The 23,485-nt window shown below is 43.4% G+C and overlaps 1 protein-coding gene across 1 annotated transcript; it reads right to left on the minus strand.

The window, feature by feature from the left end:
- Positions 1-805: 805 nt before the first annotated feature.
- On the minus strand, positions 806-17,139 carry LOC109920761. The gene is made up of 23 exons (XM_048619960.1): positions 17,021-17,139; positions 16,881-16,936; positions 15,111-15,203; positions 13,929-14,056; positions 13,089-13,238; positions 12,366-12,443; positions 11,531-11,710; positions 10,844-10,940; positions 10,478-10,698; positions 9,531-9,681; positions 8,845-9,059; positions 6,914-7,031; positions 6,343-6,548; positions 6,131-6,254; positions 5,700-5,869; positions 4,428-4,525; positions 4,145-4,266; positions 4,026-4,070; positions 3,183-3,369; positions 2,043-2,175; positions 1,871-1,958; positions 1,221-1,325; positions 806-948 (listed from the first exon to the last, which is right to left on the minus strand). Exons 1-23 carry the CDS (start codon positions 17,038-17,040, stop codon positions 839-841), a joined length of 2,895 nt encoding a protein of 964 aa, XP_048475917.1. The 5' UTR covers positions 17,041-17,139; the 3' UTR covers positions 806-838.
- Between the last annotated feature and the right edge of the window lie 6,346 nt (positions 17,140-23,485).

Genomic DNA, 23,485 nt, shown 5'->3' on the forward strand with positions numbered 1-23,485 from the left:
TAATGGCTTTAGTGCATGTGCCCATTGTTAAATGGTTTGAAGTCAGCAACCAACATGGAAATGAAGATAAAGAGGGATGTCTGCTGCTGTTAGTTGGGGCAGTGAGGTCACCATGTAGCCCACACATGATCAAGAGTTCTCAACTTGTTCTAGTTAGTATCTAGTGGGATTGATCTTGTGGGAACTGCCATTTGCATTTTTGCTACAAGTCAAGGGTCAGTGAAGTAGCAATGTCACTAATCCAGAACACCACAGTTAATGTTTGGTTAACTCTGAAAATCACCATGGTCAATTAGAAGTTGGGAATTACAGGCTACCACAGATGCAGCTATCTAGTCAGCTCTGTGCCAGACTGTCTTTATGGGAGGCAAAGCTGTTCTTACCTGGTCTGGCAAGGAAGGTGCTACTGTAGATCCACAGCAAGAGGATCTAACTCTTAGCCTCCTAGGGTAAGTGGTGGCTGGTACTGACTCATGTGGAAGGAAGATTATCTAGGAGAAAACAAGTTTTGCCAAAGGCTATTTGGTCCTTCTAAGGAAAATCCCATCACAACTTGTAGTCCTAGACTCTGCAGGGCTAATCTTCATTGTGGCAAGTAAACACATTCAGGTAGATCCAACATCTTGGAAAGATGTTGGTACTAACTCAAGGGGGAATATTAGTGATAGAAAGTGCAAAAAAGTTAGGCCAGAGGAAGCCAGTAAGTTAAAGGAATAGTCTATCAAAAGACAAGTGACAGTCACTCACCATTCCCACCTAGACAGAAACCACTGTTAGAGTACAGAATACTCAAGTACAAAATACATTTGCAGATTTAGTTTGTTCTTTATTCATGTGTTCAGTAGCACCTGGATTTTATAGCATAAGCCACAGCCAGAAGCAAGAGACTGCTCACTACAGCAACACCAACAGCAATTAACACCACCCGGGACAACTTCCAGAGAGATCCTGGAAGAAAAAGAAGAAAGTCATATCTGCAGCAAGGGTGAAGGTTCAAAACAATGACCCATCTTTGGCAAGTAGACACATCTTGAAAGTGCCATGTATAATAAATAAGATTTAGCAATTAGTCAATGTGGCATTTTGACTAGGCCATCAGCCAGAGACTTCAGAGCATCCTTTTGCTTGAAAGTCTGCCCCCTTGAAATGGCATTTAACCCCAATGTCATTCACCTGACTGTTACATTTGCTTTATTAGCAGAAGTCAGTTTTAGCCTTACCAGTGGTCTCATGTGGAGACTGACTCACTCCTGGGGTCAGGATGTTGATAGGGCCTGAGGATACAGCACCATGCAACTCTCTGGTTGAGTGAGAGATTGTGTGGCCTGAGGATAGGAAGGGAAGAGAAATAAAACCCAAAGTTAGGAAAGAGGATAAGTAGTCAATACCATTAAGAAAAAAGCTGCTACACCTGCCAAGCATTTCTAGCAGCTTTGCTTGGTTCATTTTTCCTAACCACAGGAGCTACAGTTCTTTTGTTTTAGCTTACCATTCAAAAAGTATCCCCTAAAACTAGGAAGAAACCTTGACTCCTTGAACACTAAATAGGTTCTGGATTCCAGAACCTATTTAGGTTCATCCCTAGACTCAAGTTAGAATGCCACTTGTTTTGGGCACATGTAGACTTGTACATGAAGCCATATCCAGGCTCTGGAACCACATGCAGGTTCAGAAGGAACCATTTCATAACCCTGGCTACAGAGGCATCTTGCAAGATTACTGATGCTAGTCTGCAGGAAACTGCAGTTAGGATGGTCTAAAGGTGCAAGAAGTGGCATTACCCATTTCTAGTGATATTATCAAATTGAATCAGTGATATTTTAATAGTGGAAGGACAAATGCAATCACCAGTTGATGGCTGGTACCTTACCTCCCTTCTTGCTTGGAGAACATATCCTTCTGCAAGAGGAACCTTCATTGCTCAGATCACAAACTGCTACATTGCAGTGGAAATACACCTAGGAGAGGGGGAGGAGAAGAGGCCACTGAATAAGCACAAGCTAAAAGTTCTCAGCAGCTTAGCTGACTGGTCTAATGCTTACCAGACCCTCCAATCCAGAGTTATTGGAGACAAGGGTCTTGACTTCAAACCTCTTCAGAGAAGAAGGGTTCTTCACATCCTTCGTGATAACTGGGAGAAAGGTGCTCATGTAGGTCTCCATGCGGTTTGCACAGCTAGAGGGAGAAGTACATCTGAGTGCAACATGCAGACTGAAAATACCTTTGCCCCAAATGATAGTGTCCTGTACCAAATATGTAATGGAGTTGAATTAATGGGATTAAAACTGCACAAGCCAAGATCTAGCTGGTTGTAGGGTTAAAGACCAACTTCATGGTTATGATAGAGATTCCAGGAGTGAGGTTGACTCACTTCTTGAAGTTTTTGAATAGCATGACCTGGAAGGAGTCTGAATTACAGGGTAGTCAAGCATTGAGGGGCAGATAAATAGAAGAGAGACAAGATTACTAATCCATTGTACATTGGATTAGACTAGGTTGTAGGAAGAGAGGGTAGCCTATATCCATTTAGATGGAGTATCTGCTGGATAAGCAGTTCATGACCACTGCAGTGTCAGCTAGTTTAACTAGTATCTCACTCACTAGGATTACCTTTAGATTCTTAGCCTTTTAGATGATCTGGTAGCATGCTGTGGCTTTGAGGTTTGTCCTTAGTTGACAGGCACTGAGCTATATTCTTGGAAAGTCAGTAAAGTGTTTGGCTTTAAGAGTTGGAACAATGAAGCAACCTGCATGGATGCAGCCAGCTCAGACTAGGATTTTTAACCTTTAGTCATTAGGTTTAGCTAGAGAGTCTATAGGACAGAATCTGGTGTTTAGAAGCTCAAAAGGAAGCTAGAAGATGGAGTTTCTCTGCTGATTATGCATGAGAAACTTTGCTAGGATGTTGTGCTACTGTTTTGGATCAACAAACTTGTATCAGGTACTATTACTGTTCCCTGCAGCACCCCACCCCCTAAACCAACTGAGTTATTCCAATTCCTTGTTGGATTTGACAATTAAAATCTCATTGACCAGTTGAATTGCACTTGGAACACAGCACTAAGTTTACCTTTAAGTGATTAAAGCCTGGGCTATCTTAGAGGGGTGTCTAATCTTGTCCATGACCAGTGGTTGTTTGATCTGTTAAACTGTTTTACTACAACATTGTAGTAGCCACTTACCCATCCACAATAATATCCCATTGTGGCTGTCCAGCCAGCTCCTCAGATGGTGTTGCCCAGCAATTTTCCAAAAATAATTCAACATTGGGATTCTGGTTGTATAGCTCAATCTCAAAATAGAGTGGTTGATTCAAGTGGAAAGGTACTGGGTAGTCTTCATCCTTGTAGAAGCTGGTGTAGGACAAGTCTGACAAGATGGGACCAAGTGGGACATGTTAGACAAGTACATCAAGTTGAAGGCATGCAAGACTACTTATTGGGATCAAAGTGGGCCTACAATCCATTGCACACAGGGTGGCTACAAGGCTGAGACTGATTGCAGGGTTGAAGGCCCAATAGTTGGTTAGTCTTGTGCCTGACAATGTTGGGATTTCTTGGTAATGTAGTAATTTGTGCCTATATAGGAAAATGAAAAAAGGATAGGGCACCAAGGATGTGCTTGGCTCAAGAAAGACAATTTGATGGTTTTAACCTGGAAGAGTATTGATAGGGTTAAGGATGTTTGTGGGGGAAGAACTGAGGATGGAGAGTCCTTATTGGAGAGTCCCTCACTAAAGGATGACCTAAACCATCCCCATTTGATTTTCTTGTGGGAAGTGCATCTAACCCACTCATTTGACATTGACCACACTGAATGGCTCCAATCCACCTAACCAGCACATCTTTGTTGTGAAGATGTCCAAGTGCCTGGAAGAAACCTACACAGACTAGTGTAGGGACAAACCCAGGTCCCTGATGCTGAGGCATCAGTACCACCCACCTCTGGCCTATGCTAGTATTTACCAAGCTGCAAGTTATGGTTTCACTCAAGTTTGTAAAGGGTCCCCTAACAAATCCCAGTACCTCGTGCCAGCCTTGCATGTAGTTTCAGAGTGTTCTTCTCTTCACCTGGAAGAAGAAAAATCATGTAATTGGATGCAGATAAGTTTGAGCCCCTTTAAGAAAAAGGCCAATTTCCTTACTTTTCAGGGGATGTCTGACCAGTGGCACACCATCAGGAAGTTGGAATCCTACAGGGATATGGCCAAACCGTGCTTGGATGGTCAGGGTCTCATTGACTGGATAACGGCACAGGATGGTCAACCTAGAGAGGAGACAAGCTGTTACTAGCAGCTTTCTGGTAAAGAGGGAGGTGCATTACTGTTGAATTGTTAAGCAAAGTCACTAATCTCTTGCCCCAGTTTTAGTGGAGCACAAGGATGTGCCATAGACAATAATGCTGAAGTGATGGTAAGTTTTTCCTACCTGTAGTCAGGATCTCTGGTTATTATGGGAAAGTTGATTGGGATGGCCTCTCTCAAGTACACAATCTCATTCTCATAGATGACAAAATCCTGTGTGATCTGGATTAGAGATCATGTTCAGATGTCAGATCAGAAACACTACAAATGCATTTTCTGGAATACATACTAAAACAAAGGGACGTGAGGTTCAGACGGTTCTCATTGGTGCTGTTAGGAGTGGAGCTACTGCAAGATTTGCAGCCAGTGAGCAATGGAGGGGGAAAGAGTTGTAACCAGGAGAGGAATGGACAGCTGTATAAACCAGCCTAAGGTGAAACAGCAGATGCCAAGGTGAAATAGTGGCATGGCTTGACAATCATTCAAGGTGCAGCTATTGGAGTATTGTAGCTACAGAAACCTGGTTTGTCCAGATCTGGAGTATTGTGTCCAGTTCTGGTCATCTCATTACAGGAAAGATGTGGAAGCATTAGAAACAGTGCAGAGGAGATTTACCAGGATGTTGCCTAGAATAGAGGCAAGGTCTCGAGAGAGGTTGAGAGTTAGGGCTTCTCTTAAGAAGAGATGAGGTGACTTGATAGAGGTATACAAAAATGATCAGAGGTATAGATAGAGTGGACAGTCAGACTTTTTCCTAGGGTCTTGAGTGGGTAGTTTAAAAGTGAAAGGAGGTAGATATTGGGGAGACAGAGGCAGGTTCTTTACTCAGAGTGGTAGGGGCATGGAATGCATTGCCAGAGGGTAGTGGAGTTGGCCTCATTGGGAGCATTCAAGTGAATATTAGGTAGGCATATGGATGCTAGTACAAGCTAGGGGAGGGGGAATAGACAGACTTTAGGGTAAAGGTCTGGCACAACTTCGTGGGCTGGAGGGCCTGACTATGTTCTATTGGACCAGACTAAGTCAAAGTATAGACATTAGGCCACTCACCAGATGCATGGCAGAAGTTTGGGCAAGTTAGGTGGTGGTGTAGTGCTGCTGTGTTCAATTTTCACATTGAATGAGTTCTAAAGTCTCACCTGTAAGACTTCACCCAAGGTATGTGGATGCAATGACCTATTTGAGCAGCCCCCATGATCCTATGGGATCATAGCAATTTGTGCTGCTAGAGATACTGTATTGTTTAATCTAGTACTTTCCACTGCATCTAAGTGGAATTGGAGGCTTGATGACTACTTATAAATAGTGGAATCTGGACAGATTAAAAGCTAGAGGTCTTGGGGCTGAGTCAACACCCAACTAACTTAGAGGACAACATTTTAAAGAGGTTATTTACCCTTCCAGTGGTTCCACAGGAGTTGATATCAAACACAAAGAGTGCCTTTGTTGCATCTTTTTCTTTGGGCCCACATTTGGGATCTCTTAGCACCAGCTTGTCAACATCAAGCTCTGGAAGGGTGACTGATGGCTTGACAGTGATGGCCACAGTACCATTTTGGAAGCACACTGGAATAGTGACAGATTGAACATATCATTTTTTGCATTGGCTAATGTAGTAGTCCTAGATTGTATCCCATTTGTTTCCCCACTCTGAAGTAAACCCTTCAAATGTTACAAAACTTTAGAAATTGGAATAGACAGATCCAATGTGTTACATGATGCTTATCAGGCCTTGATCTTTACACAAGATGATTACTTGTCTTGCTTCAAAGTTTAGTTGAGAGGCTCCTGCAGCACTATATTCTGCCATTCATCCAGACATCTTACCCAATACTTCCTCTTGGGGGATGAAGAAGTTGCATTGGACTGAGAAGCTACTGTAAACCTTCAGTGTCTGGTTGTCCTTAAGCTTGAAGTCAATCCTTGCTTGCAATTCATGCAGAGAAACTTCCTGAGGAGCACAGTTAGTGATTTAGCCAGTGGAACAGTGACTGAGATATGCTAGTGGGATTTGTTTTAAGAGTTATTTAAATGAGTACCTCATGAACAACTCCTGGAGAAGTGAAGGGAACTTCCAAGGAAAAGTGTGTACCATTCTCTATGGCCATGTAACCATTCATTTGGGCTAGTTCATAGGTCAGAGGCTCATCAGCTACATAAGGAAGCCAGTAGTGATCCAGATTACCATGTTTCAGGAGCAGGTAGAGGGTATTATTAAGACAATGTCCCAACATAACTGGCAGCACTGGAAGAAAGATATTAGTGTCAGAGATACTGTGTGGTCAACATCTGGTTGATACAAGTCAGTTGCAAATTCCTGACTGCCTGCTGGCCAATTTAGAGTTGGCCGATTGTTGCAGATCTGGAGTTGTGTAGATAAGAGTCAGCAAGGAACAGATTTCCTTCCATAGGAAGCCAGATGGGCTTAGACCATTGCTAGTGGTTTTGACTAGATTTGATCTAGAACAGGAGACCTCATCCAATGAGAGGACCTGTTATGTTCTTCTAGTCTGAGCCCCAGGGATATGTTCATTATGTTGGGCTACAATATTTTCAAGTGCTTCTCAGGAACTTTAGAGATGAGAAGGAAACAAACCAGCTAGTACTCACCAACATCATGCACATCAACTGTGACTACCACTGGTGTGGTGAAGGTCTCATTGTCTGGTATTGTAGCAAAGTTTAATGTAATGTTCATGGTGTATCTTCTGATGTCATCATACAGGTACTAGAAGTATTAAAAACAGGAACAAAGCTCAGAACTATGGCAGGTTAAAAACACAGGCCCATGTGTTTGCAATGAGAACATTAGATCAGTCAATTGCAGTCAAGTAGAAGAGGTACTCTGGATAAGAGAAGTGGGGCAGGGAGGATGTACTGTAGATTGTAGTATTTGATGAAGTGTAAGCTTAGTTGACAGACTATGGCATGCAGCTGAGTTACAGCAAGGCAATCTATTCATGCCAAAGTGTTTGTCCACTTCACCAGTGGTTGATGCCATAAGGATCAGAGCTAGGGCCTCAATTGTTTAAGAGGGATGTGGATGCCCAAGTTTGCTATACTTGCCAAGGAATGATCAAGCCAGTGGATTGTGGGAAAATTGAGTTTACTGCATCTGGAATAGAAAGAGAGATTGCAGGTCTGACATACCAGGATGTGAGTGTCCCCAGTGTGGGTTGAATGTGAGTATACAAGACAACCAAGATTGCTGGAAGCAACCTTGAAGAAATGCTTGTTACAGTGGAGGCCATGACTGGATTGGTGTGCAGAGTATTACTGCAAGGTGAAAATTGGAAGCATTTAATACTTAAGACTAGATACCTGAATGGTGGTTTGAGGAAGTGTTAAACTATGCCTGAGTTAAAGATGTGATTAAGAGCAGAGGGGGTCTTGATGGTAGAAGGATTGTCTGCAAGAGGTCTAGAACCCAGCCACACCTATTCAAGGCAAAGAGTTCAGTCTGAGATGCAGCTATTTTAAAAGCCAGAAAATGACTACTGTTGCTGTTCTTAGCAAGAATTGATCAGCTGGGTAAGCATTGGTTCAGGGGTGGGGAGGGGATGGAGAGATGAATTTGTATAGTCAAGATCTCAATGACATCCTGAAGAGGGTCAGAGGGCTACTTTAGCCCATAGTTGTCAAAAGCCACCTATAGGTCAGAGACAGTAGGAACTGCAGATGCTGGAGAATCTAAGATAATGTGTAGAGCTGGATGAACACAGCAGGCCAAGCAGCATCAGAGGAGCAGGAAGGCTGATGTTTTAGGCCTAGACCCTTCAGAAGGGTCTTTTCTGGAGAAGGGTCTAGGCCCAAGACATCAGCCTTCTTGCTCCTCTGATGCTGCTTGGCCTGTGTTCATCTAGCTCTATACCTTGTTAGCTATTAGCTCAGTTAGTTGCTAGCACTTGGCCCCCCCCCCCCCCTAGCCTTTTGGATTATATATGCACTTGCAAGTACATCATTGAGGAAGTTTGCCCCTACTACTATTATTAGCAGCAAGTTTTGGATTCCCACACCCTCTAGGTGAGATTTCCTTAAGAACCCTAGTCATTGGCTTGCCCAATGACATTTCTTCATGTCTACCCTAGATAAGCCCTTCAATTTTAAGCATTTGTTGCCCACTGTTCTGAGTGTCTAGTCAGAAGCTCAGCTTCCTGGGCAGCATTTGCACCCTTCAGTGTTCTTTATCCCTCCTATGGAGATTCTTGAACTGCACATGGTCTTATTCCAAGGAGTTCTATCATAACTGCCACAAGTTGTGATTATGGCTCAGATTGTAAGCCATTTTACACAATTAGTAGTTACTTGTGCCAAAATCACAGGTGGTAAGCACTGTTCATATCAAGAGTGATTCTTTGTGTGAAGTATTTGCTTAGTCAAGGCAGGGACTTGATTTGTTTCAAGATGGGGGCATGTTGGAGTGAAGTACTCTGCAGCTTTGTGAAGTAATGGAAAGGATCATAAAGGCAGATCAGGTGATAGATGCTTGCCAAGCATCTGTTTTGTGTGGTGTAAAACCAATTGTAGACATTAGAAATTACCTGCTGTTTTATGAATGGAGCCCCAACATCCACCACTACAGTGAAGGCCACAGTATCATTAGGATAAACAGTTGGGTAAATGTTGTAGCCATGTTTCTTCAAGTCATTGACAGAGAGATTCTTGCCAGCCACTGTAATGGACACCAGTTCCACATCAGGAAGGAATAGCCCCACTGTGATGTTGAAGTGTTCCTTAGGAAGTGTAGGATCAGTATCTAGAAAACAATATTATATTGAAGTTTGTTTTTGCTGACAAAAAGTCCTTGCATACTCCAAGGTAATCTGAATCCATTGTGTATAATCAGGGATTAAGCTATGTAGGAAAGTCTCAAACTGCTTGGAGGTTGTTGGGGGGTGGGGAGAAAAAAGTGGAAAGATGGGCCCCAATCCCACTAGTACAAGGAGTTGGTGGCGGGGGAAGGAAACCAAATTCTGTTAGACATTTAGTCAGTGTTGACAGGAAGACTGCAAATCTTGGGTCAGCTTTCATTTAAAGCTGGAGAAGCCTCAGGTTCTGTATGAAAGAGATCCTAGTGTTCTCAGATTACAGGGAGCTCTTAGTATCCTAGTCCAGTGTTCTTAATCCAAGACTGGAAACTGTCAGTTATTGGAAAGTTGGCTCAGAATATAACTGAGCCAGCTTACAGAACATTAAGACTGCAGTTTGAAAGTTGCATGTGACTTACCAATGACATGTGGAATTTTTGGTATGAAGGGAGTTGATACTAGGCGATACACCCTATGCTGTGTCAGTTCCTGTAGGTGATCCAGCCACTGATGTTCCAGAAGCAAGTGGATGGAATAGATGATCCCATAGGTGTTATTACTTACATGGCTCTGGAGGGAAAAAAGATGAACTGTATGAGAGGTTAAGCAGAATAGATCAGGATGGATTAGCTAATGCATGGCTAAGTGGTGCCTAGTAAGCACAAAAGTGCAAGGGACTTCATTGGCCTGGAGCCAGAGTGGTAAAAGGAAGTGCAATAGTGTTTGCACTATGCAATTTAAAAGAGGCCAAGTTATGAAAACAGGTTAGTTGTTCAGTCACTGGTTAAACAACTTAGTATTTGGGTTTGATGGCATGAAGTCAAAGGCCCTTCAGCCCAAGTCTGATAGTGGAAGACAGGTGTTCTAGACTAAACCACTTATAACAAACAGATGCAAGAGGGAAACTGAGGGAGATGCCCAAATACCCACTTAGACAAGTGGTTGACAATCCTCAATCTTGTTTGTGATACTGCAGGAGGGAGTTGCCAGTTGGCATTTTCTAGGTCTGGAGCCCTTAAATGATTAGTATCTTTGTTTACTCAGATCAGTAAAATTCAGTAGCCTAGAATGGCTGCTTTTTGACCATATCATGGGAGGTTAACTTAGTGCTCAGGAGTGGGTAGCACAGACCCTTAAGGGAGATAAAACTAGTCTGGTGTTGCTGAATCAGCTGAAAGTTAAGTGCCACCACCAAGCTGAAGGGGAAGTCAGTGAAGAGTAAGAAATAGTGATTGTGTTCAACTACAGGAATCCAGGTCTGGGTGGTTGTTATCTGTATCCCTGCAGTGGCAATACACTTGTGACAAGTCAAAGTTTGGATCATGCACTTGGGAACAAGTCAGTTTAATTTCTAAAGACCACATACCTTACTCCAGCCTCCCACTGCTCCAACTGGGATGACAATGGCAATGACAGATTCATTGATGTGCAAGTTGTAACCCCTCCTCTGGAGAGTCTCATCATCTAGAAATTTCCCTTCTACACCCATGGTTATCATGTCAGCAGTGATATTGGCAGGGAACACTAGTGGCTCTAAAATCCTGGGTGTGGGCCACACCAGCTGGTTGTCTTTCAAGATTCCATGGCCTAAGAGGAAAAAAAAGTACTTAATTGCCAATTCTGGCCCAAGTTTGAATTTAATATCCAAGTCAGTTACCCTCATGGGGGAATCAACCAGAGGTTTGATGGTTGAATGCTGAAGCAGACAGGATATACATGAGCAAGAACTTACCAATTGGACAAGCAGTAGAGCTGTCAACTAACAGGATCAACCATCTTTGCTTGTAGAACACTGTTGCCTTAATGCTTTCAACTGGCATGTTGTCAATCTTAGGAAGAAGACAATTAAAGTTAGAAGCTTTTGCAAGCATTAGAAGGTATCCTTGTGCCTTCAGGCAGTTAGATGGATCAACACCCATTACTTGGGGGATGTTGCTCTTTCAACAGCTTGAACTTTGACTGCAGCAAAGGTTGACTCAGGAAGCAGCTTGTATCAAGCTCAATTCTGATGGAGATTGAGATTTAATTAGATGACTGGATCCAACCAAAAGGGTGGAGTTTGTAGGGAAGTGGCCCATAGTGACAGGTTGTGCTTTGTATGGTGTAGGGCCATTTTCTAACACAGGAAAGTGTGAACCATAGGGATGTGGTTACTAGTTCAGGATTGCACTCAGGTTAGTGGGCAGGTCATTGGCAGTTAGAAAGACAGTCAACTTGATGAGCTGAGTGGGCTCTTCTGCTCAAGGTATTTGATGACTCAAAATTATCAAAGCCAACATTCCCATGTTGAAGAGCTCCAAACTAGTTACACTTCAGTCAGATGATAGTCACTTGTGCTGTCTCACTCCACTTCTGAACATGATTGCTGCCCCAGTGGTCTTGGATTTTGAAGTCCCTGGTATGCAAACTAATCACTTACCATTATAATGCTGGATTCAGTGGAGTTGTAAGGGGCACGGAACACAACTCTGGAAGCAGTTGTATTAATCCCATAGCCAAGGGAATGGGCTTCTGTGGTGGTCATGGTCTTCAGCTGCAGATTCTCCCCTTCACCCACTTGGAATACAATCTGCCACACCGATGTTATGGCCTCTTGAGCCTGGAAGAGTTCTGGATTAGATCTTATTGATACAAGAGCCTACAAACTCACTTCAAAACTGAGTCAGATGATATTTGTCAAAGTGCTAGGAAGAGTTTCAGAACTGAGCTATTTGTTATTGTGGCTAATTACTATATGAATCACAGGATTTCAGCCCTGGTCTCAAGCCTCAACTCCAGGGCACCCAATGAGTAGTTTAGGGCATTATCTGACAGATAGAATTACAACAAAATTAGTGTTTGTCCTTCAAGAGTATAGTGTCCTAATTACAGATTGGACTTGATACAAATTCTTTCACTGGTTGGAGAGACAGCTAGGGCCATTCATTTAAAGAGCTATGCAAGTGTAGAAGAGGCCCTTTGGCTCATCAAGTCTACACTAAAGGTAGCTAGAACTAAAAAGTGCACTAATCCTAGTTTCTGGCACTTGTCCCATATACACAAGGACACATCCTGTTGCCAGCTCCTTCAAATTTGAAGGAGCAGCAGTAACACAAGGTGCTGAGGATTCAAATTACAGGCAATTGAAGTGTCCTTTGGGAGTTAAGAAAGCTTTACAGGTCATAATATTTGGAGAGATTAATTTTACAATCAGCCAGTGAGAGAGGACAAAGTTCAGGTTTACTATCTTAAAATGTTTCTAGATGGGAACTTACTGCTGGAATAACTGCTTCCCAATCCTCAGATTCCATTTGCTCTTCAGCAATACCAGGGAATAACCTCCTGACGGAGACCTATTTGGAACAAAGTCAGGTTTTATACCTCAATTGAATAACAATCCATTAGGTTATGCTAGTCTGTTCAGGTGACTTGAGGGTGAGGTCAAGGAGCTTGTATTAGTTCTAAATATTCAATACCTTCAGGTCTGGAAGAGAATTTTCTTCTGGAGGAAAGCTCCAAGAAAAAAATCTTTCACTGAATTAAAGTCCATGAGGTTTGAGGCGAGGCAGTATTGAGCAGGGCTAATGGGGTATTTTTGGGACATTGCAAGTCCAAGAGCTCCTTCCAAACCCAAGAGATCAACTCTAGGTGATATTAGGTCAAAGTCCTGGAACTCTAACAGCACTGTGGGGGTACATCTACACCAGGTAGGTGCAGTTAGAGGTGGAACAGCACCAATTTCTCTAGGTGACCTTGAAGTAGTCAATGCTGGCCCAGTCAGAAACACCCACATCTTTTGAATTAGGAAAGGGTTGTCTGTAGGGTGGGGAGGGAAGCCCAGCCCAACCCAAATGCTAATAGCCAACTGGCCATGTGGCTGGTTTATGCTGCAGTCTGTATTAGGATTGCAGTGAGATAATATCCCATCAGATGGGGAGGGACTTAATACAAGGTCTGGCCACAGTTGCAGGCCAATACCACAACATTAAGAATCTTACCTCCATGTAGTTTTCTTCACAAACTATTTCTCTTGAGCTCCAGTGATAGCCAAGTCCACAGGTCATTGAGAAAGTAGAAGTGGAGAATAGATGAGGAATGAACTGGTTCTCAACATTCAAGTGCATGGTTAATGTAAAGGTATCATCATTCTAGATGAGATGAACAAAACAGGCAGTGTTTAAGTGGCAGGCTATTCAAAACCCTGATGAAGGTTTGCTTAAAAGGTCAATTTGATAGCTTGTTATAGTTTAGTTGGTTTGCAAGATACAAGCATGATTCACTTTGCATCTATGCAGTGGTCCACCATGTCATTACAAAGTCAGTGAGGACAAGACAGACTCTGGTCTTAGACTTCAATAAGTTAATAAAGCCAACCTAGTCAACTCTGGTCTTGGAGTTGCAAGCGAACTGGAAACCAAGTAGAAGCTTTAAGTGGGACATGAAATTCAGTTAGATTGTGAACAAACTAAAAATTTTTAGGCAGTTAAGAGCCAATGCAGACATTCCCAAATCCAAGTAGGATGTTAGGTGTAATGAGTGCTTGACTCAAATATTCACTTGGACCCAGAGAACCCTCATGTAATCTGGGTAGCTATACTTGAGCAACAAGGCTTGATAAAGAGGTAAAATATTTCAGTTGAAGACTATGTTGTGGTTAGGCCCCTTCAAATACCACAATACAATAGATTCAGCTCTAAGGGAGCAATTAGATGAAGACATTTAATATATTTCACCCCTTGGCAAACTGTAGAGCAAGGTATATTACACTACTTGCTGCCCTGTGGTCACAGGACAGGTGTAAAGCACCAAATACCTCAAGTAGATGCTAGGTTACTCACATCATTCTGAACCAGACACGCAAGGAATGAAACCCTGATCTCAAGATTTCCCCATTTATCTGAAGTGACAGTGAAGCCACATGTCGCTGCAAACCAGGGTGTCAGTGGGATCTTGACTTGAGAATCATCTGTTGGGGATGATCAGAAACAGGATCAGGACATTCATACTAGTTGATGCAAGTTAAGACAATTTAGACCATGTTAAGTGAAATCATGCAACCCATTCCATTATCACACCATAGACAGTCTGACTAACATTAAGGGATTTCATTTCCAGGTTCCTTTCCCACTCAAGTTCCAACTTAGTGGATACTCATACAAAGATGATCAGGTATAGGGAATTCATTGGTGATCGAGACCTTGCACAATCTGCCCTCAACTTGACTTTAGCACCACTCCAGCCAAGTGTGTTGTTCTCCTTTCTAGGAAAGAAAGCTGCAGCTTTATAGAAGCTTAGTTAGGCTGCATTTGGAATGTTGTTCAATTCTGGTTGCCACACTACTAGATGGTGGCTTTGGAGAGGGTACAGAAGAGATTTACCAGTATGTTGCCTGGTGTGGTGGGCATTACCTATGCTGAGGCTGGAGAAGCTTGGGTTCTCCTCACTGGAGGAAGAGGGGGGTTTGAGAGGAGACCTGAGAGGTCTGCAAGATGAAGGACATGGACAGACAGGCCAGTCAGAAGCTTTTCCCCAGCATGGAAGAGTCAGTTACCAGGGGCCATGGGTTTAAGGTCTGAGGGGCAAGGTTTAAAGGTGATGTAGGAGGCAAGTTCTCTTAAAAGACGGTTGTGGGTGCCTGGAACTCACTGCCAGGGGAGTTAGTGGAAGCAGATACTAGTGACTTTTAAAGGGCATCTTGACAAATACATGCCTAGGATAGGCATAGAGGGATGTGGTCCCCAGAAGGGTAGGAGGTTCTAGTTGTGATGGGCAGCATGTTGGTGCAGGCTTGGAGGGCCAAAGGGCCTGTTCCTGTGCTGTAATCTTTGTGCCCAAAGTTAAACCAAATGTAGGTTTAGTGACACTACATTCTTACATTGGAGTTAGCCTTCAAAAGGTCTCAATGGCCCCTTGATATTTAAGGTTTCCAAGGAAACACTTCCTCAAGTAAGCAATTCACCTTTTAAGAGGTCATTTGACAACTATTGCCCTGGAGCTCATCCAACTTCAGGGGAACTCACCACTTGCATCAATGCTCCAGTTTCTTCCCAAGAGGAAACTTCTATCAATCCAGATGTAGAAGTAACGGTCGCGACATTCTTTTTGTACAGTTCCTTTAGAGAGATAGAGGATAGATACATTGATCAAGTCAGACATTAGGGTGGAGTGACTACTCCACCAGGAGTCAGAGCAAAGTCAGATTGCAAACAGGCAATATAGAGAGAAACAGATTGCTGATATATTTGAGGCTCCAAGGGGGGGTGTGGAAGGGAAGTGGGTCCTTTGGCAGTTCAAACTGGTGACAAGTCTGGGGTCAAAGGATGTTACATGCAGCATACAGGGAGAGCCATCAGATGTTGGTATTTCTGACTAATCCTATAGGGGAGTAACTAAGATTTGAGAACTGGGCCTTCATACTAACTCTAAGTGCAGAAAAGAAATATTGGCCCAGGGCCAGCACCCAAACTAGACCCAGCTATTTTCCCCCACAAGTCTGACTCAGCCAGGTGGATGGAGTATTTCCTTACTCAAGATAACAAGGTTTAGAGCTGGATGAACACAGCAGGCTAAGCAGCAGAGGATCAGGGAAGCTGATGTTTTGGGCCTAGACCCTTCAGAAGGTGAAAGCCTTGTAGGTGGCCCATTTTGGGGAGGTAATGTGACTTCCTAGGGGAAGGATTGTAAACAATGCAAGTTAAGGAATACTTAAAGCAGCTTCACAAGGAAGTGGACCACTTAAATGCAGTCATTTGCCACATTCTTTCCTAGTATGGGAATGTTTAAAGAGGTTGAGTTAAAAAAATTCCTTGAAAGAATTGATGAGTTCCACTGTTGAAAGGGTATGGTGGTGTTAGCATTTGTGGAGCACTAACAAAACACCTTATTAGCTGCATGTATGATTGGAGTGCAGGAACAAGGCATCTTGCTGCATTTAGAAGTCTGACACCTGCACTGGAAGTCCTGTGCAGTTTTGTTCCTTATCCAAGGAAGATACACTTGCCATGGAGAGCACAACAGTTCACTAGGTGGAGTAGCAGATCAGTGGCCACTTTATAAAGAGGCAAATATATGGAATCTGGCAATGATAGTTAGCAAGGCAAACTCAGACCTTAAGACATTCTTACAGGATGGATGAGAGATGATCCCTGGCCTTGGGGTGAGGGATGCACACTAGAGATAACCTCCAGCCAAGTGTTTGGCCCTGTTAGAGCTGAGGTGCAGAATCCCTTCACTCAGGGCAGGTGAATCTTTGGAATTCTTTCACTTGACCAGAAGGCCATTGATTATGGTCAAGATAAAAAAGTTCATCAAGCCAAACATTTCCCCACAACAAGACTTTCCTTTTTAAAAGAGGACCCAGTCATGATCTAGTTGATTGTCTAAACAGGCAAGTGGTCTCTACATGCCTTGTGTTTAACAAATGGAACACAGCTAGACCAGCTCAGAATTGTGCAGCTAAAGGCTTCACTTTAGTTTGAATGTGCCACATGGGCTGGAAAGTTGGGATGTATGGGGTAGGTTAAGTCAGGGACAGGAGTGGAACTATTGAGAAACAAACCAGATTCCACTAACTGAAGTGCTGAGAAGAATAGGATGCTTAAATATTTGAAAATTCAAGGAGTATTAATACTTCTCCCTTGAGGGGAAGAGTTGAATTAATAGATTAAAAAAAGGTTTATTTATACAAAAACAAGTTTGAGAAGTCATCAATAGCCCCTAAAGATGCTTTAACCCAGGCATTCATCTTTGCTTTGTCTGGAAAGAAAGTCAAAAAACAGGATATGGCTTACCAGGGGGTGGGTCTGTTTTCACTTGTGTGGTCAACACTGCCAGGAGTAATATCACTCTAATGAAGTGAGAAAGAGCAATTAGCTCACAGTACAGCATAGACCAAAGCAGAGACCAAGCAGGAAAAAAAAAGACTACTTACCCTAAAAGATGAGAATCCATGGTGCTAGTCTCCCCAGAAAAGCAACCAAACCAGCTGGCCACACACAACTACTGCTCAGCACAGGAAAAACCAGCCAAGAAAGCATAGTTTTAACTGAGCAGCCCCTCTGCTATTTAAACACATTTGACTGCAATTCAGCAAACGATAAGCCCTCCCTAATTGGTGTTGGGTAACAGGCCTTCAGTATAGGCTTCATTCATTGGCCTACTTCAAATGGGCCAATTGTGACGATGCTATGGTTTTAAGAGGTGTATTTTGTCCTGGGTTTTTTTTGAAGAAAGGTTTTGAAAATGAAGCACACAGTTGTCCATTTGAATCCAATAAAATAAACAGATTGTGAGGCCTTGGGGTGTTTTTTTAAAAGTTGGAACAAAAGAAGCAGCTTGAATGGATGGGGTCAAGCTCCCCCAGAGTCAGGACTTTTAGTTTTAGTTTTTCAGTAGCGCAGTTGCTGGGGTCTTAAAGCTGGGTTTGGAAGCTGCAATACATCTCTCCCTGCTACGCTCTCTCTCAGAGTTTTCTCTTGATGGATATATATTAATACATAAATATATTTTGGGGGTGTTTGGGCTGACCATAACAGAGTACAGGGCTGCCTGTCTCCCCATGTCACCTGAAAGAGCCAGCAACATTGATAACATAATTTTTTCCTGGAAAATTCACAACAACTGCAAGAATCAAGCCACAACCTTAAAGTGGCCATGTGGAGCAGTGGTAGTGTCCCTACCTCTAGGCTAGAAAACCAGGTTGAAGCTCCAGTTGCTCTAGAAGTGTGCCATAACATCTGTGAACAGGTTGACCAGAAAATATTGTAAACAGGAACGTTGGGGTCAGTTAGCAAAATGACTGAAGCACTATCGGTGATGTGGGTTTGATTTCCCATATTGTCTGTGGTAGCTCACAGAGGCCTTGTCTCCACAGCTGACCCCACACTTGTGGAGTAGTTACTTTCAAAATATACATGATAGATTATCTCTCCATTAGAGAGAGAAGTGATTATGGTTTCTTGTTCACTTAAAAGATGTTGTGGTGCAGTGATAGTGTCACAGGTTCCGCACCAGAAGGATTTGGGCTCAAATCCTCTGTTCTGGAGGGGTGCTGTATGGGGTTGATTGGAAATGGAAATCTGATTAATACTTCCCCCTGCTTTTCTTAAGAGATGTAAGCAATAAAGTAAAGACCATATGAAATAGGAACAGCAGTAGGCTGTTTTGTCCCCTTGACCCTGTTCCACCATTCAATAGAGAGAGAGTAGGACCCCTGAAAAATCAATGAAGTTGTCTTTGTGTTGAACCTCAGGGGTTGGGAGAGATATTAAATGAATACTTCACTGTTTTACTTGTACTATTAAGAAAGATATGGAGGCTAGAGAACTCAGGGAAATAAATATTGTTGTGTTGAAACAGTTCACATTTCCAGAAGAGGAAACTTAGAAAAGGATGTTTTAGAAAACATAATGATAGATGAATCTTCAGGACCCAATCAAGTGTGTCCCAGGACATGTGGGAAGTTATGGAGGAAATTGCGGGAACCCTTACAGAAATATTTGTATCATCTATAAACACGGGTGAAGTACCAATGGGCTGGACGGTGGCTAATGTTGTGCTTTTATTTAAGAAAGTCTGTAAGGAGGAACCTGAGAACCTGTGAGTCTGATATTAGTGGTGGGGAAGTTGTTGGAGGTGATTCTGAAAGATAGGATTTATATGCATTTGGAGAGGCAAGGACTGATTTGGGATGGTCAGCATGGCTTTGTGTCTCAACAACTTGATTAAATTTTTTAATGAAGTAACCATTAAGATTGATGAGGGCAGATTTGACAAGATTCTGCGTGGTAGACTAACTAGTAAAGATAGATCACATGGGATTCAGGATGAGCTTGCCCATTGGATACATAATTGGCTTAATGGTAGGAGACAGTGAGCAGTAATGGAGGGTTGTATTTCGGACTGGAGGCCTGTGACCTGCAGTGTTCCAAAGGGATTGGTGCTGGGTTCACTTTTGTTTGTCATTTATATAAATTATTTGGATGAAAATATAGGGGACATGATTAGTAAGTTTGCACCAAAACTGGTGGTATAGTGGACAGTGAAGAAGGCTATCTAAGATTACTAAGAGATCTGGATCAATCGGGTCAATGGACTGAGGAGGGGCAGATAGAGTTTAATTTGGATAAATGTGAAGTATTGCATTTTGATAAAACAAACAAGGGCAGGACTTATGCAATTAAAAGAAGGGCCTTAGGAGGTGTTGTAGAACAGAAAGACCTAGGGGTTCAGGTACAAAATTCTTTGAGATTTGCATCACAGGTAGCCAGAGTGGTTAAGAAGGCATTGCCTTCATCGCTCAGATCTTTGAATGTAGGAGTCAGGACGTCATGTTGGGGTTGTACAGGACATTGATGAGGCCTCTTCTGGACTACTGTGTGTAGTTCTGGTCACCCTGTTATGGGAAGGATATTATTAAACTGGAGAGGGTATATAAAAGATATAAAAGAGAAAAAAAAAGCTACATCTGTAAAAGCTCTCACAATCTATTCTTTCCTTCTATAATAACTTTTGGCCACATTAGTTAGTTTCTAAAACATAACCAATTGTCAATTTAACACCCATTTACTGAGTGTGAAGGTCAGTTTCAAACTGGGTTGTGTTACTGCAATTAGCCTCAGTTCACTTTAGGCAGGGCATGTCATGGAGGCGACAGGGATATCTTAGGGTACAAATTCTTAAAAAAGAACAATTTGTATGTATGCACAGTGCACAGTGGGTGAAAGGGAATGATTCAGTCCTGTCAGATTGATTGATTTTATTGTCACGTGTCCCGAAATACAGTGAAAAGCTTTGTTTACGAGTGGTACAGGCAGATCACAGCAAGCAAAGGATGTACAGATCAAAAAGTCTTAGAGGCATACAGGTTACATTGTAGGTTATAGTACTTGAGGCTGGAGTTCATTCAACAGTCTGATAATGGCCAAAGAAGCTGTTCCTGAACCTGCTTGTGCGTGTGTTCAGGCTTCTGAATCTTCTGCCTGATGGAAGAGCTTGTAGGAGACCATTACCGGGATGTGATGGGTCTTTGATGATGTTGGCTGCCTTTCCGCAGCAGCGAGCCCTGTAAATAGAGGCCCTGGATAGAAAGTTGGCTTTCGTGATGGTCTGGGCTGTGCACACCACCTTCTGTAGTTTCTTACAGTCCTGGGCAGAGCAGTTGCCATACCAGGCTGTTATGCACCCGAGCAGTATGTTTTCAACGGTGCATCTGTAGAAGTTGGTGAGGGACCTTATGGACATGTCAAATTTCCTGAGCTGCAGGAGGGAGAAGAGACGTTGTTGTATCTTCTTGACTGTCACATTTACATGGGAAGTCCAGGACAGGTTGTCGGTTATCATCATTCCGAGGAACTTGAAGCTCTGCATCCACTCAACCTCAGTTCCACTGATATAGATGGGGGCATGTTCTCCTCCTTTCTTTCCGAGTCAATGATCAGTTCTTTAGTTTTGCCAACATTGAGAGACAGATTGTTTTCATTGCATCGCATCACCAAGCCCTCTATCTCCCTTCTGTATTTTGATTCATTTTTATTAGATATCCGTCCCACTATGGCGGTATCGTCAGCAAACTTGTAGATGGCGTTCGTTCAGAATTTGGCAACACAGTGATAGGTGTACGGGGAGTACAGTAGGCGGCTGAGGACGCATCCTTTGGGGGGGAGCTCCAGTGTTGAGTGTTACTGTGGAGGAGGTGTAGTTACCTATCCTCACTGATTGCAGTCTGTGGGTCAGAAAGCTGACAATCCAGTTGCAGAGGGTGGAGCTGAGACCAAGGTCACAGTTTTGAGATCAGTCTGGAGTGGATAAAAGGTATAGAAGGCGGAGCTGTAGTCAACGAGCAGGAGTCTGATGTAGGTGTCTTTGTTATCCAAATGTTCCAGGGATGAGTGCAGGGCTAGGGATACGGTATCCTCTGTGGATCTGTCATGTCAATAGGCAAATTGTAGGGAATCAAGGCAGGATGGGAGACTGGATTTGATGTGGACCATGACCAGCCTCTCGAAGTGCTTCATGATTATTGAGGTCAGAGCCACTGGGCGGTAGTCATTAAGGTACACTGCGTGTGTTTTCTTAGGTACGGGGATGATGGTGGTCTTCCTAAAGCAGGTGGGGATTTTGGTTTGTAGGAGGGAGAGGTTGAAGATGTCGGTGAATACCTCCGCCAGTAGGTCCACACAGGATCCGGTGCTCAGCCGGGGACACCGTCCGGGCCCGTCACTTTCCTTCGGCTGACTCCCGGGAAGATTGATCTGATTTCTGAAGCGGTGACAGGGGGAACAGGTGTGTCTGGGGCTGTCGGGGCAGGCATTGCCAGGCCAGTGGGGTATTCTGCACAAACCGAGCATAGAAAGCATTGAGTGTGTCAGGGAGGGATGTGTCTTTGTCTGCTATCTTGCTCTGCTTCACTTTGTAACCCGTAATGTCGTTTAGGCCTTGCCATAGATGGCGGCAGTCTGTTTGGTAGGTTTGGGCCTCTAACTAGGTCCGGTGCTGCCTCTTGGCCTCCCTGATGGCTTTGCCGAGGTCATATCTGGATTTCCTGTATTGGTCTGGGTCACCCGACTTGAATGCTGCTCATCTAGTTTTCGGTAGGGAGTGGATTTCCTGGTTCATCCAAGGTTTACTGTTGGTGAATACTCGGATTGACTTCTACGGTACATAGTCCTCCAAGCATTTGCTAATGAAGTCTGTGACGGTGGTGGTGTACTCGTCTAGATGTTCCACTGATCACTTCAACACAGTCCAGCCCACCGAGTCCAAGCAGTCCCGGAGATAGTCTTCCACTCCCTCGGGCCAGCACTGTACTTCGTTTCGTGAAGGATTCTCCCGTTTCAGCTTCTGCTTGTAAGCTGGGAGGAGGAGGAACACAGCACTGTGATCGGACTTTCCGAAGTGTGAGCGGGGTTGGAGTAGTAGGCGTCTTTGATGGTCGTGTAGCAGTGGTCTAGAATGTTCAGTCCCCCTGGTGGGGCAGGAGATGCGTTGGGGGTTTTTTGGCATCACCTGCTTGAGGTTGAAGTTGTCAGCCACAATGAATAGGGCCTCAGGGTATTTTGTCGCTGGCGTGTTTGTGGCGGTGTAAGTCATGTCTGGGGCATTCTTGGGGTAGTGTGTAGACACTGCTGTCTGGTACAGTACAGCCCTGTGTGAGTTGTAAGCGTTGTTTTCCTGTGTGTCTGATTTACCTGCTAACCTGCTGGGACACTGACAATGAGACATAGTTTACCACGAGACGTGGTTCATCGTGAAACATGGTTCGTTATCGTGAAACACAAGATATATACATTAATTAAATGAAATCCAACTTTCCCTTTAACTTTCCAAGTTACCTTTACAGTTCTTAAATTACTATATTCTCGCACTGGGTTAATATCTGCTTTTGAATCTCAAGGTGGTAAAGTAGTTTGTACTACTCCAGTTATAACTGGCCGACCTGAGGATGAGCCTGAGGCTGTTATTCTCACTCTCGGGGTTCCTGCTTCTTGTGTTGACATTGTCTCCAGAGTGTCCCCTCTGGGTCATGCCAAAGTACAGTGACTTACTGTCGTCTGCAATGTCAGCAGATTCCTCCCATGTAGTTACAACAGTTTGATACAGGATTTTTAATAGCATAATTCAGCTACTCCATGTGAATGGGTTTCGGTCCCAGGAAGAGGTGTTACAAAAGGCAGTATTAGATATTGTAATTTCCCCATTGATTGAGCAGATCCTAGGAGTCAGACGTCTTCAGAGGCAATTCTACTGACTCCGAGCTGTTGTTCCATCGAAACCTCACAGCATTGTCTCATTGATGCCTATTCAATATAGTCAATCCAGGTAAATAGCTTGCATGGCTGTCTGGTCTGATCCAATGTGGTGTAGTAGTAATGATCCAAGGACCAGTAGGTCCAATTTAAAGTACCACCTGCTCCAGCGGTGGATAATAACATCTCTGAACAGGTTGATTAGAAAAATAGGTTAAATAAAAACATTTAAAATAAATTTGACAGTGAATTCTGCACGCTTCCGGGCTTTGGATCCCTTCCCAGCATGCCAATCACTTACTATCTCTGCCAATCAGTTGGCCAACTTTCCTGTTCCATTGGCCAATGTTGCTTTCAGTATCACAAAACAGCTGTTATTTTATTGTAGGGGGATACTGTGTGTGTGTGTGTGTGTGTGTGTGTGTGTGTGTGTGTCAGTGTCAGTTCCTGTATATCACCAGTCGACACAGCAAGCAAAAAGGAAAGCAAAACATTGCAAATACTGGAGAACTGAAATCAGCACTGAGGATGCTGGACAAACTCAGTGTGCCTGGCAGTTTCTGTTTTAATTGGATTACATCCCACTTCTTTTCTCCCCCTGCCAAAGCTCCATCCCTCTCCCAAACCCCCAACCCCTGCCAAAACCCAAC

Source organism: Rhincodon typus, chromosome 45 (assembly GCF_021869965.1).
Source record: "Rhincodon typus isolate 14 chromosome 45, sRhiTyp1.1, whole genome shotgun sequence".
Lineage (NCBI taxonomy): Eukaryota > Metazoa > Chordata > Chondrichthyes > Orectolobiformes > Rhincodontidae > Rhincodon > Rhincodon typus.

Excerpts from the sequence above, each read along its gene's own strand:
- LOC109920761 (XM_048619960.1), bottom strand. The coding sequence starts at position 17,040 with ATGGATTCTCATCTTTTAGG. Across the intron at positions 6,549-6,913 it reads AGTTGATGTGCATGATGTTG|TGCTGCCAGTTATGTTGGGA; the intron begins GTGAGTACTAGC and ends TCTTTCTTCCAG. Across the intron at positions 4,071-4,144 it reads GGTCAGACATCCCCTGAAAA|GTGAAGAGAAGAACACTCTG; the intron begins GTAAGGAAATTG and ends TTCTTCTTCCAG.